At 39.4% G+C, this 15,102-nt stretch overlaps 1 protein-coding gene across 1 annotated transcript in view; it reads right to left on the bottom strand.

Annotated features, from left to right (window-relative positions):
• Window positions 1–1,216: 1,216 nt before the first annotated feature.
• LOC121499486 (calmodulin-binding transcription activator 1-like) overlaps window positions 1,217–15,102 on the bottom strand; it is a 78,381-nt gene continuing 64,495 nt past the window's right edge. The window contains exon 4 of the mRNA XM_041770134.1: window positions 1,217–1,477. Within this exon, the coding sequence (XP_041626068.1) occupies window positions 1,469–1,477 (9 nt within the window). The 3' untranslated portion in view covers window positions 1,217–1,468. The remainder of the gene's footprint in view (window positions 1,478–15,102) is intronic.

The following is a 15,102-nucleotide window of genomic DNA, read 5'->3' as shown; positions in this document are numbered from 1 at the left end:
TAATGGGTGGAATCTGAAAAACATTCCTACACAACTCTGAAAACATTCTCATTAAAAACACACACACACACACAACACCTTAAATGCAAGGCAACAAATAAGTTGCTCACAGCTATTGAGACATTCATTCCATATACTTTCTGTCTTTGTAATAGGATTTGTATTTCTCAGCTCTTGGTATTTTGAGATTCTGTGAAAAGATAGCCAAGGTCAAAGACAGTTTTCCAGGTATGTAAATATAACAGACAAAAACAAGCTAGTACGCCTGAAGAAGTGTTCATGAGAGTTCCAATCTCCAACGAACAGCTCACTACACCTAATTTTAATTTGTGGTTCTAATGAATGACATAAACTTTTATAGGTATCAACAAAGCTCAGAGAGGACTTAAATCCATTTCAGTGCTCATTTAGCAGCTTCAGCTGTGTGCAATTAAAGCATCAGCATTAAATGTTAGAGAATAAAATAATGAGACACTTAAAAAATAATCTGCACTTCAGCAGGCCACACTAAGAAATTTCACATGATTTTCTTTTAAGGAACATGATTTCTTAGGAATATCTGAGCGGCTCAACTCAAGTTTGATTTTTGTTTTTAGACTTTGGTTTGTTTTGATTTTGAAAAAGAATTTTCTGAAAAGCAGAATACAGTTAAAAATGTCTGAACAACAGTCACAAAACAGCATATGTCATAAAGCAATCAGGTATACAGACCAATGCAGCTGACTACCCAGGCTTCAGCAGAGACAAAAGCACATTTCTGACCATGTTAAAAATGTTGCTTTTTTTTTTAAGTTATGCCTCAAATAAAGAAATAAATATTAAAGGAGAAAAAAGGTACATTCTGGGAAAAAGATAATTTTCTTATCTTCTAGTCCATACATGGAATTAGAGGCTCAACTTTCTGTCTAATAATACGTGAGAATATAAAATGTAATCTGAGGTTGTAGAATGTGGCAGCTAAGACTGCTAAACTCAAGTTGCCACTATTTCTGAAAGAAAGAGGAGGTAATCTGTATAGGAAGGGGTGCGTGCTGATGGGGAGGGGGTGTGTGTGGAAGGAGGTGGTGGTGGCTGGCTGCTGTGCATGTGAGTTATGTGTGATCAGCAAATTAGTCTAGCTATTACAAAACATGAATAGAAAAGGAGATCTACTGTATGGGGAAATGCACTCACTAAACTTAAATTTTAAAAGGATGAAAACACAGATTACACTTTATTTTAAAAACTGAAATGAATTTTAATACAGAAAATGGAGACAGCATTTTGCAAATTTATCGCTCAAAGGGGTATTTCTATTTGAGGAAATCAGCGTGTTACACTTTGAGAGATGAAATGTTACAGCTTGTACACCAAAATTAAAAAATGAAATTAAATTAAAAAATGAAATGGTTACCAAGGTAATGCAGGTCAGGGGATCAAAGGTGAAGGGTCACACATTATTAAAAAGAAATCCAAAAGGACGGCTGCATCATGATCTCTGCAAAACAAAGGAGCTCTAGTAAGTAAAACTAATATCTCCGAGAATTTAAAATCAAGTTCTTGAAAAGAAGACTCCCCTGTAATTGAACACAAGTCATTCCTGATTCTGTGTAGAGGCATTTTTATTTAGGCACAAAACCAAATTTCAATTACCTGTTACCAACAAAATTTTTGTAAAAATTTAACCACACAATCATATTGAAACCCAAAATATCTCAAATTCTAAGTGACTGAGAAGTACTGACATTTCCACTGGACCCATACCCTGGTTTCTGGAAATGACAGTGTTTGGTAAGTTGCCAATATATCAGAAATCTAATTTGGTCATACTGTGGTGAGTTTTTTTCTTCTCCTCAAGGAATGAGTTCCAAAATTGAGGTTTTGCAAATTTGTTTCATTTGAAGTAGCTGCATAAAATTTCCATTATTGGAACATTTAGTATAACAATGTTCTAGAAGACAGCAATAAAGTGATACATGATAAAATAAACTGTGTAATTCTATCTATTAAGATCTAGTTTCACATTCAACTCTCACTGCACAGGGAAAAAAAGACATTTGAAGCAAAATAACTTGCTAGTTCTACTGGAATTACACCAAATTAAGAGAAGCTTGACAAGAGGAATATCTGACAATGAAAAGTATCTGACAGGTTAGGCTTCAATTTCTTGTTATTATTTACTCTTCTTCCTCATTAACAAATTAGAATAGTTTGCTTTAAAAAGGACCAAAAGAACTAAGGTTTTGTTTGGCAACACAAAGCTACCATCTACATCACGACAAACCACACTTAACTTTGCAACAAGCATAACAATTAACAGTCACAGCAAATAATTTCCATATTCCTTTTACTACTAAAGGAAGTGAACAGGATCATGATACAGTAATCTTTAGTCTGCTCTCTAAAACCAAACTGAAGCAGGCTGAATTCCCTCATTTCAGGATCCACAGTCCACAGCACTTACTGGACAGCAGGCTCTAACCAGCAGCACAAATGATGGCTCAAGGGTGAGAGGGTAAATGGGAACATAGTTGGCACCAAGGGGAGCAGAAAAGGACCTGGTTTAAGTATCATCCTTCTTCCAGGACCCTAGCTGCGTTCCATCCCACAGTACCCAACATCAGAGTTTACCTTGTTAAAATCAAATTCCAAAAATACTTATATATTAAAATATAGACAACTGCCCAAAAGGATTTTATTAGAAGGAACAGCATATTCTTTCTGATGGCTTAGAGCAATCAATAAATAAACAAACTCTATAAAATCAGATTTCTGTTCTCCCGATTAGGTTTTGTTAAAAATAACTTGCAGAGCTTCATGCACTAGATACAAGTATGTTAGTGCCTTAAGGCCACGATTCTGAAAACGTGATTTCTTTTTTTAAGTTCCATAGCTACTGAAAAGTAAACTAGCATTTCATTTCTCTGGAATGCTCATCTCACGTAAAGCCTGTCACATATGTATTTGTGGCTGAGAGGCATGCAAGCAATTGAGAACACTACAGGAATCGATAGCCCATCAAAAAAAGGTGCATGTTCTTCTTGCAGTGCTCATGCCCACAGCACTCCAGGTGGTTTGCAGGAGGAGGTAAGGAGCCAGCAGTATAACGTTAGGTTGTTTTACTAAAAGATTTCCTATTAAAGTAAGAAAAACCATATCAACTCAGATCAAGGATCTACGTGGATCCCTTCGTTACCAAAATACATGTACTTATTAAATAATTTATTCTTAAAACAATGAGTACTTATAGAGGCTTTTCGAAAGTCTTCCAAATCCCTTCTAAAATTCACCAACTCACAAAAATATGCTAGCCCAAATGCTGTACCAGTTTAAACCCTGCCGAAAGTCTCTGAGTTGCAGAGACTCCAAACCATTCCAACATCATAGAAGCCCAAGTAATAAGGAACTGCTCTCACTACAACCAACCAAATTCCCATTGATAATTCCATGGAAATGACTACAATCTAAGTAATAAACACACACAAACAGAACTCTCCAATTAAATACTTTCAAGTTATGACAAACAGGTGACTCTGAATAAATCTGTACCAATAAAGAACACTTTACATGATTCAAGAAAATCTACAAATAATTTTGCTAACTGGGGTGGAGGAAAAGTGTTAAAGGCCACCAGGAAATAGTACATACCTAATATTCAGGGGTCCTGAAATATAATTTAATGCCTAAAGAGGGCTCAAGGACATGGTACACCTGGGGAACACCTGAATTCAACTTCAACAACCACACATTGTCACCCAGAGCCCCTTCACTGGGGCAGACATTTGCAACATACATATATTTTCCCACAGAAACAATCTGGTAGTTGTCTACTTAACCTGAAATTTGTTGAAGCGACAGGTTGGCTCTGAATTCTAGAAGCTATGGGGGCTGCATAGCTTTTTTATTTTTTCCAAAGGACTGGCCCAAGCTGAAACTTGATGTATACAAAAGATTTTCCTAGCGCTCTTCCTGGGCCCCAGATAGAGTGGCTCAGAAGCCAAATGACCATCTTCAAGTCTCCTCCAGGAGCCCCCCTTCTCTCCCCCAGGCCAAGCACTGGTTGACTAAGAATGGACTGAATTTATACATACCAATGCATGCAAAGACTAGGGGGGCTTCCTCAACCAAAAACAAATCCCTCACTGGTATAAATGGCATTTTTACATCAAGGGGTATAGAAGGTTCGTCTACTGCAAGACAATCCTCTTCCAAAATAATGACTAGTGACTGAATTCAACAAAAAAATGATCAAAAAATTCTAATAACCCCCCAAAACTTTAGGGGCATGACTAACATGCATGCTATCCTCCATCTAAACTGGAGAACTATGCTGCCATAGTGCAGACCATCACAGAAATACACAACCAAGCTTCACTGTCATAAAACCATCAGGTCATCAGAGTTACAGTGAAGAACATTTTTCCTCACCCATATTAAGCTCTCAACATCTGGACCACTTTTTATAAGGACATGTTTTCCAACACACCCACTTTGTATTCTAGGTTAATTTGTTTTTGTTTTTGTTTTTTGTCAAGGACCTGCCAGCATTTATAAGCACAGAGAATTGGTTTATTTCTCAACTAAACAGACACATCATTTCTAACGAGGTTAAATCATGACACAAACGCTGCCATTTTTACCTCAAGCATATTACTTACAAAACAAAATACGTGGGAGAACCAAAAAGAAATGAAAAATAAACTGAGAAAATTCAGAGAATCAAAAAGCTAGGAGACAGCCAGAAACAAACATTACAGTAGAATCCTATCTATCTTCCTACTTCTTTACAAAATGTCTAGTTACTCAACGATATGATGCTCAACAGAAACTAATCTCAGCAAGTGTATTCAGAGATGAAAAAAGAGAAATGTCCAGACAAAAGTTTATTACAGTGTGAGGCAAAAAAAATTTTTTTACCTATAAATATAAATAAATCACCACCATGTCATTCAATAAAACAGACTAGAATAAAACACACTTGAGCTAAGTATATCCTTCAGTTAAGTGGGTATTATATTCCTATTACACTTTCATGATAGAATTTGTTAGGAATACCATCTATTGAAGAACTAAGTAAATAAAAGCATTTGGTCCTCTGTGCCCTTCTAACAACGGTCACCATCTCTACCATTTCTTCAACCTTTCTAGAAATAAAACTCTGCCAAGCTTCTCAAAGACAGTCTGTTCTAAGATATTTGTCTATTTTTCAAAACTTTCTATCAATGACAGAGCAACCTACACCTACAATCATCACATTACTTCCACTAGTCCTTAGAAAGAAAAAAGCTAAAAAATACAGGTTAAATCATAGGCCTTTCTACCTATGATTTTATCCTCACCAATACCATTTTTCCTTTTCCTAACAGCTTCAAAGATTTCAGAAAAGGATGAAGAGAATGGAAGGAAGGGACAGGGAAGAGCTCCCAGGAACTTTTCAGAGTGATGGACACGCTCGTTATTGTGGAATGGGGCCGGCCACACAGAGTGTCTATGTACCGTTTATTATATGTCAATTATACTTCAACAAAGCCACTTCAGAATGAAGGGGGATGCAAGACAGAGGTCTTGCCCTCGCCTGCACCGTTTGAGCCATGTGGCCATGCTGTGGTCCCCACACAGAGAAAGTAGATAGCCATGGGGAAGTACGGGACAGACGCTGCTGCTGAGCCACTGAACCCCAACACTGGAACCACATTTTCTAAATTGAAAATCAGGGCACTCTGACGTAATTTCTCTGAGACTACAAAAATCAGTTTCACACATACTCCTAGCTTTGCAAATGTTATGTAAATTCATGAAATAGTCTCACATTTTTCCATCAGATTTGAAATGTGTATTATGTCAACTTGTCGTAACCAAGACCCATTTCTTTCTGGTACTATCCCACAAGGGAAAAATAATAATACAATATATGCCAAATTCCCCTAAATATAAATTTGTAAGAAATAAAACAAAAGGGAAACAAATTCCTCCACTGTATGTTTTACTTGTACATTACTTGTTTCTAAGCTAAGTGCGCATGCCCATGCTTTAACTGTTCTGTGGCTTTCTGCACGACAGTAAGGATCTTTAAGACTCCTACCTTTCCCATCTCCTTATTCACTGATTCTCAAACTTCAAGCTGAATAAGAAAGAACCCCCTATTTAAATCAAGTCACTTATAAAAATTGTTTCCCAAGTCCTGCCACTAAAAGATTACAATTTAGTATATCAAAAGAGGAATTAAAGACTGTAGTTTTGGTAAAACCACTAGGTGAGTCTAACCACAAGAGTCACAATCTTCACTGTAAAAAAAAAAAAAAAAAAAGTGCCCAGGTAGGTCTAACCCCACCTTCCCATCTCCCCACACACACCCTGCCTCCTGCTGCCATGGGGTCACAGATGTCAAAGCAGCCAAAGTATAAAGTTAAGGAACAAATTCCAGCTGATAGAAGCTTCAGGCAGTCCTCCCTCCCAATACTATTCACATTTTTTAAATGTCAATTGATCCCTAAAAAGTCTTTAAAACCCAAAAGAATGAAGCTGCACTGGAAGGTCAGTGGCTTCACAAGACACAGGGAGTCCTTCCTGGGCTCTGAAATCAGGTCATGAGGTTCTGGCTTCCAGTAACTGTTTTACCGCTTACTACTTCCATGACCTTGGACAAATTATTTAATTTTTTATCTGAGTCTCACTCTCTTCATTTACAACATGAAGATAATGACAGCCCTACTTCATAGGCTGCTGTGAGAATTTATGACAGTAAGTAATATCAACTCCTTGGCATAATGCTTAGGACCTAAAAAGCAATCAACATTAGCCATGTAATTGCAATGATTATGATACTGATCATCTTATATTCTTTTTCTTATCTCATTCTTTCCAAGACTTACAAGAGGGATAGATAATGTTATCCCTATTTTTGCAGATGGGCAAAGGTTAAGTTCAAGACATAAATCTCAAAAATGGCAGAGCTGGAATTCAAACTACCTCTGTCCAGATTTGCCCGCTACTCTGACTTAGTGCTAGAGGGAACAGAAGGTGTCCCACAGGGGATCCCTGCGTGGCTCGGCAGTTTAGCGCCTGCCTTCAGCCCAGGGCGTGATCCTGGAGTCCCGGGATCGAGTCCCACATCGGGCTCCCTGCATGGAGCCTGCTTCGGCCTCTGCCTGTGTCTGTGTCTGTCTGTCTGTCTGTCTCTCTCTCTCATGAATAAATATTTAAAAAAAAAAAAAAAAGGTGTCCCATAGGCCCCAAAAGTGTCACACAGGCTCTGTGCACTGCGGCTCCCAACAAGTTTGGATGATGAGGCAATGAATGAGTAGGCAGGTCCTTGAGGTGAATACACACTTCTGGATCCACTGCTATACCCGTCAGAGGACCACACACAATTCATTTACGAGGACACACATAGGATAGGTAGGATTTAAAGCAGTGGAATGGCAGAATTAAGTGTGAAAATATGCAAATAAGTCTTTTCATAGTTGCATGCTTAAAACAAGGAAGATAAACTGGTTTCCATTCTGCAATTCTACCCACTATTTTAAATAAAGGACAAATTCTTTTATTCAATAAATATTTATTGAGCATGAAACTCTGGGGCACGCTCAGTACAAGAGGTCCCCGGGGCACACAGTGAAGGGCAAGAGGCCTGAGCCAGGGAGTGAGGATTCCCACACAGGGCCCTGAGCACAGAATGAAAGAGGAATGCAAGACCCTGTGGAAACCCATGCCTGGAGACCCCCTTGGCTCACAAGGGGGATTAAATTTTTCCCTAAAGAAATACCATACGGGTGCAATCTGAAGGACCACAAGGTGGGTGGTGACCATCTTCTAAGCAGAGCAAGCAGTGACAAGTAAAAGGCAATGTGGCAGGACACACCTGAGAGTAGAGGGACTCAGGGAGAAGGAGGGGCTTGGGGCTAGGGCAAAGGCTGGACAGTGACAGACATATGATCACACAGGCCTCATGGACCAAGTCAGAAGAGTATCTTAAGTACAAGGGGAAATCTATCAAAGGACTGAGAAAAGGGGTACTGCAACCCAAGCACATTTGTGAAAGACCACTCTGGAACCTGGGTGAAGACTGCTTGGGAGGGGACCAGAGTACAAGCAGGGACAGCAGCCACGAGATCCCTCAAAGCAATCTGGGCACAGGTTAATTGTGGTTAGACAGCAGTGTCGCTGTAAAAAGTGATCTGGACAGAAAGGAAGTTTACTTGCAAACAGAACTGGCAGGTTTGGAGTCAATGCAGAGTAAAAGAAGGAAGAGTCAAAATGGACTCCAAGGGGAAAAGAGTAACTTTACAGTGGAAAAACCTGATCCCCACCACCGCCTCAGTCAGGTGATCAAGGTGAAGGTCATGGGTGAGCAGTCATGTTCACAGCAGGCACCTTTGATATGATGTGATGAGGATGGCAGCATACCCCTGGGGTCTTCCTTCCCAAAACCCATAACCCTGGCCTAGTGATGAGAAAAACAGCAGAAGGACATCATACAAAATACCTGATCTGTCAAGGTTGACAAAAACAAGGCAAGTCTGAGAAGCTGTCACAGTCCAGAGGGGCCTAAGTAGACCTGATGACTAAATGTAATGTGGCATCCTGGGTGGGGTCCTGGAACAGAAAAGGACTTTAGGGGAAAACCAAGGTAATCTGAATAATGGGTGGGGTTTAGTTTATAATAATCCATCAGTATTGGTTGACTGGTTGAGACTAGTGTACCAACTTAATGTTAATAGGGGAAACTGGGTGGGGAGTACACAGAAACTCTGAAATATTCCTGCAACTCTTCTGTAAATCGAAACCTATTCTGATTATAGAAGTTTATTTTAGACTGACCCCCAAGCCTGACTTGAGCACCTGGGAGGTGTCCTTTATTGAGACAAGAGAGACAGAGAGGAAGACAATCAGTTCTATTTCAGACCCTCCAGCAGAGATATCAGGTAGGCAGCTCTGGTGTGGAGCTCAGCTGAGAGCACTGAGTTCAGAAAAACTGAGAAGCCCTGGATGGGCTGAGACTGTGGAACTGGGCAGGGGGAGGGGGTGGTCATTGAGAGAAAGAATGGAAATCAAGAAGCATAGGTCCTCAGATTCCCAGAAATATCCACATTTAACAGTCACACAGGAAAGACGGTCTAGTTTCACTCCCTAAGGAAATTCCACCTTTAGATGCTGGGGAGAGATCAAAAAGAACAACCAGCAGTAGGGAGAAAAACCATGGGCATACACCATCCCAGAACCAAGGGGAAAGGCGTGGTCAATTTACTTGACTATATCTGAGAAACCAAATCAAGTCCTGAAAAATGCTCCTTACATTAAACAACTCTGAGGTTACTGATGACCTAAGAAATAAGTTTCAGCAGAATACTGGAAGCTACATTCAGACTGGAATATCTGAATAAGAGGCAAAAAAATGGGAGGGGGGGATACAACCCTTCTAAGAAGTCTGGCTCTCAGGTTTGTACACCCATGTTCACAGCAACATGAGTCCCAACACCCAAAGGTGGAAGCAAGGCAGGTGTCTATCAATGCACAGATGGACAAAGTGTGGTGTATACATAATGGAACCTCATTCAGCCTATAAAAAGGAAGGACATTTGGACGCATGCTACAACATGGATGAACCTTGAGAACATTATACTAAGTGAAAAAAGTCAGTCACAAAAAGACAAATAATGCATGATTCCTCTTATATGAAGAACTTAGAGCAGCGAAATTCACAGGAACAGTGAGAAGAACAGAGGCTGCCAGGGACCGGCAGGGAGGAAAGAAGGGGAGTTAGTGTTTAATGGGAACAGAGTTTCAGTTTTGCAAGAGGAAAAGAATTCAAGAGATGGATGGTGGTGACAGTTATACAATGATGTGAATGTACTTAATGTCAAAGAACTTTATACTTAAAAATGGCTAAGATGACAAAATTGATGTCATATTTACCACAAATTAAATTTTTTTTAAAAAGAAGGCTGGTTCTGAGAATGTTAAATCCATATGAAGCTATGATGACTTACAGTGAAAACTACTTAAAGCTAGACTACCTTAACCTAGGTCAGCTATTCCCTAATGACACGCAGCACATCGCACGCAGGATACAAATGCTGAGCCCCTCAAGTTCTGCAAGGAGCCTACGACACCCAGATCCTTGCCCAGGGGGCTCTGACCTCAAGAGAATTCACCAACTAACCCAGCACACCCTGGAAATACTTCTATTTTTGATGTGTGCCAAGATGGGAGGAAAGGTAGAAAGCAACAGCCAGAGAAACGAAGCATAGAGATTATTTTAATTCTATTTTCAGTGGCAAGAAAAGTTGCTTTAATTCATTTTCTTCATCAACCCACAAAACCTGCTGCCAAAAGAAAAAAAGGATTGTGACCTCAGCTTACAGAAAATGGTGTCAGCTCAGAGAAGCCAATGAAGTCACACTCCGTTTTTTGAAAGATCTTTAAGACTAGGAGAATAATTTTCATGATACCTTAGAGTGATAAAAATTGGATGAGTGTGTAAGGAAAGAACACAAAATGTGGGACTGATGAAGACACACTACAGAGATAAAAGAAGAGAGCGTATCACGTTAAAGAACCATGTGTTTGTAGAATTTTAGCACAAGGTAATCAGGCAATACTTCAAATCAGTGTGAAAGAATCAATGATTCAATAATTAGCATGTATTGGGGGGGATGAGTGATTCAATAATTAGCATGTATGGAGGGGATGAAATTAGAGCTCAATCTCACCCTCCCATCTATAAAAACTGTAATCTGTATTAAACATTTCAGAATAAAAATATGGAACAGATAAGAAAATCTAGGGAGAATCCTGAGTAAGGGAGCCTGTCCCAGGCATGCTAACCAGGCCAGAAAGATTCAAAGTCTGAGTGCATGAGTCACAGGACAGCCACAGGATATATAACGAGTTAAGAAAATTAAAAATGAAATACAGGTGACTAGCCAGGGAAAATTATAATCACAATTGTTTACAGAAAAACACAAAGAAATCAGAAACACAAAGATGCAGAATCTACTAAAAAAAAAAGGACAGAAGAATGATCAAGACAAGTCAGAAAAGTAACCCACGTGGCCAAAACATGCCAAATTGTAGGAATATGCAAAGAAATGCAAATTAACAGAGATATCATTTTTCACCCGAGAGAAGATTTTAAAAACCTAGTGTTGGTTAGGGTTTGGGGAAATGGATACTCTCAGCTACTGAGGATACAAATTGGCACAACCTTTCTAAAAGGCACATGACAAATGTTTCCATTCTCAGATGAGCAACTTGGACCAGTAGGCCTCTCTTGTATGGAAATAACTGGAGAAGTGTGCAACAATATGGGAACAAGAATGTTAAGTGCATCAATTAATATTAATTTGCTGATTACATGAACAAAATGCTGGGACAATCCATAAGGGATTAATTTAAAATTTGTACAGAACTTCCCTGCTCTGCAATTATGCATAGCCACACCCAGGCATTGGTGTGGGAAGTGACCACAGTAGATGGCGGCATTGGGAAAAGAATGGTCAGGTGAGAAGCATGCATGATTCCTTATGAGTGTCTATATATGTTTACATACATATAGATGTAAACATGCATATATACATACTCATGCACACATGATTTACATATGCATTTTTAAAGCTCAGGGAAAGATATTAATCAAATTTTTGACAATGGTTATCTCCTACAGTGTTCTATTTTAACAAAAGGTTTCAATTTTTGTTGAATTTTTAATCTCTACATTCCTTTGTTAGCATGCTTCCGATGCTTTATTATTATTTTTTAATAATAAAATATATATATCTGTATACTTTTTAAAATATTTTATTTATTTCAAGAGAGTGCAAGCAGAAGGAGGGGGAGAGGGAGACGGGGAGAGAGAATTTTAAGCAGGCTCCACGCTGAGCACAGAGCCTGCAGGGCTCAATCTCATGACCCTAAGAGCATGACCTGAGCTGAAATCAAGAGTTGGGAGCTTTAAAAACTACACACCTTGTCTGTATACTTTTATGACAGAAATATAATAAAGTGATTTCTATGGGAGGGGTAGACTACCTATGGCAAAAAGGATGTAGGCAATTTAGTGCGCTCCCCATTCCTCATTCACAGATGAAATCCATCATATAAGCCAGCTTCCAGCTATGACTGAATGGTTAAAACATCTGTATTAAATTCTTTTCAACAAATGAATGCCCTGTACTTATCAGTCAGAAGTTCTATATTCTTGAGCTATGATGTTACATATGGCACTGGAATCCTCAAACAGAAAGCATAAGACTTGACAAATAAAGGGCAATCTTCATGCACACCTAAATTAGAAGGAATTATGGTCTGTCTGTATGATTTCAAGCAAACAAAAAGATCATCATGAGGCTCAACTCAGCAAAGGCTACATGAAAACTCACTGAAGGGTCAGTCCAATTAATGGATCAGAAGAATAACTGCAAGGAGTATAACTTTAAACTCAATATATAACTACTGCTAAACTGTTGAACTCTAACTAAACGGTTTAATTGGTATAAAGCAACCACCCCACATATGCACATCCCCCTCACCAGCACCACCATCTTAAGGCAGTATAATACAGCAAGACAGGTGGTAAAAGAATTTCAATATATAAATCAATATATAATACCAATTTGATTTTAAAATTACTAGAAGCAGTCACCTTTCAATTGCGTAATACCCCAGAGGATAAGTAGATCTGTAAATTATAATTAATAAAATTGAGAAACATACAGTGGACAAAACTAATGCCATGAAACCAAGAATTCAAAATATAATTGAACAGTTAAGTCCTTTAAAAGCAAATATAATTTACAGTAGTCCCCCATCATCTGCAAGGAATAGGTTCCACGACCCCCAGTGGATGCCTGAAACCACAGCTAGTACCAAACTCTATATATGGTGTGTTTCTTCCTATACATACATACCTGCGATAAAGCTAAATTTATAAATTAGGAGATTAACAATAATTTAAGAAGAGAACAATTATAACAATAAAATGTAATAAAAGTAATGTAAATTTGGCCTTTCTCTCAAAATATCTCATTGTTCTGCATTCAACCCTCTTCTTGCGATGACGTGAAATGATAAAATGCCTACATGAGGACATAAAGTGAGGTCAATGACACAGGCACTGTGACAGTGTTTGGCTACTTCTGACCTTCTGACAATATGTCAGGAGGAGGATCATCTTCTTCCAGACTGCAGGTGACTGTGTGTTAAGTGATACTACAAAAAGCGAACCACAGTTAAGGGGTGATTACCATAATCTGAATTGGGGATACCAGTAATAGTATCCCTACAATATGCAAACCCTCCCTAGAACAGATCTTTATCCATGACTAATCTTGTTTTGGTCCCTCAGGAGGAGATAATAGATATATTAGTCTCTGGCCCCATGCATGGCACAGAGCTCCCAAAACCTTCACAATTTTCCTAAGTGATAAGATTATCTTTCTTTCAATATTTGGTATTCCACCCTATCCCTGACGCAGGCTCCTAAACCTTATGTATCCCTAAATAATAAGGGCACCTTTTGTTCTCATGAGACAACTTCATTGGGCTCCTGAAAAGTGGCTAGTCACCAGAAAAAAACAAGCTATGATTAGAAGCTTGGGTCTTTCAGCCCCAACCCACTTAACAACCAATCATGAGGAAGCCTCCATAAAACCCCAACAATATGGGGTTCAGAGAACATCTGGAATGGCAAACACATCTGTACAGGAAAGGTGATATACCCCACCCCCTCAAGGACAGAGACTCTTATACTCGGGACCTCCTAACTCTTGCCCTATGTATCTCCAATCTGGCTGTTCACCTGTATCCTTTTTCATAACCTTTAATAAACTAGTAAACCTAAGTGTTTTCCTGAGTTTTGTGAGCCGCTCTAGCCAATTAAACAAACCGGAGGAGGGGGCCATAGGAACCTCAGATTTATACCTTAGCAGAGGTAAGAACCTGGACTTGCCATTGGCATCCGAAGTGGGGTGGGGGCCGTCTTGTGAGACGGAACCCTACCTGTGATATTTGATGTAATCGCCAGGTACACAGTGTCAGAACTGAATTAAACTGTAGGACACCTAGCTGGTCCTGGAGAGAACAGCTTGGTGGGGGAACGCCCACACACACATCTGGTGTCAGAAATGCTCTGAGTATGGTAGTGGTGTGAGCACCAGGGAGACACAGGTGAACTGAGTTTTCCCACAACTCATTACTTCCCATCCCTGGGAACCTGCATCATTCATACAACATTTACTGAGCATGTACTGTGTGCCAGCCACCTCTCCAGCCTCTGGGATACAGCACTGAATAAAAGAAAAAAACCTCTGCCCTGGTTATCTCGCATTCTAGTGACATCAAATCCATCTCATCACTTAAAAAACTACATCCCACTGCCTGCCCTACCTCAGCTCTTGTATCTTCCTGTTAATAGGTTCTGTTTTTTTTTTCCTTTTACAATACAATTAGCACCTTATTTTGTTTATATTCAGTCTCCTCCTTTGAAATGTAAGCTCCTTGAAGACAGAGTTCTTTTTTTGTTTTATATATTCCAACAGTGTAGAATACTGCGTAATAAGCCACTCAAATATTTGTTGGGCTAGTAACTGCCTTCTCTCTATGGTCTTTCCCTACCAAGAGAAGTCACTTGCATTCCCCACCTATAAAACGAAACACAATGCTGCCTACTTTATACCGCATCCCAGCCTTCCACTTTATAGCCAAGCTTCTTTCAAGTTGAGAACTGCTGTAGCTTGCAATTCTCCTATCATGCTCTATCTCATCCTAGCCCCAGCCACACCCTGCTGCTTCTCCCACTTCTGCTTCAGATGTGCCAAAGCTCCTCTTCCCTGTCTAGAACCTCCTCTCTGATCACTAATCTCATCAAGCTAACTCCTTCTCATCCTGTCTCTTTCGTCATGAAAATATACTTTTAAGAAAGCCTTTCCCTGACTTCCAATCTAAATTAGACCCTAGACCCTCCCCTCTTATAGCAGCCTGTGTTTCTCCTTCATTACCCTTTCAACTCTGTAAATACATCCCCATTCTTATGACTATCTACTTACAGGCTGTAAGTCGAAGGCAAAGGGTGTCCTGATCACCGATACAGATATAGATCTATATATATCTATCCCCAGGGATGAG

Source organism: Vulpes lagopus, chromosome 10 (assembly GCF_018345385.1).
Source record: "Vulpes lagopus strain Blue_001 chromosome 10, ASM1834538v1, whole genome shotgun sequence".
Classification (NCBI taxonomy): Eukaryota; Metazoa; Chordata; class Mammalia; order Carnivora; family Canidae; genus Vulpes; species Vulpes lagopus.
Note: the sequence above shows the minus strand (reverse complement) of the source record. Positions and strands in the feature narration are given on the sequence as shown.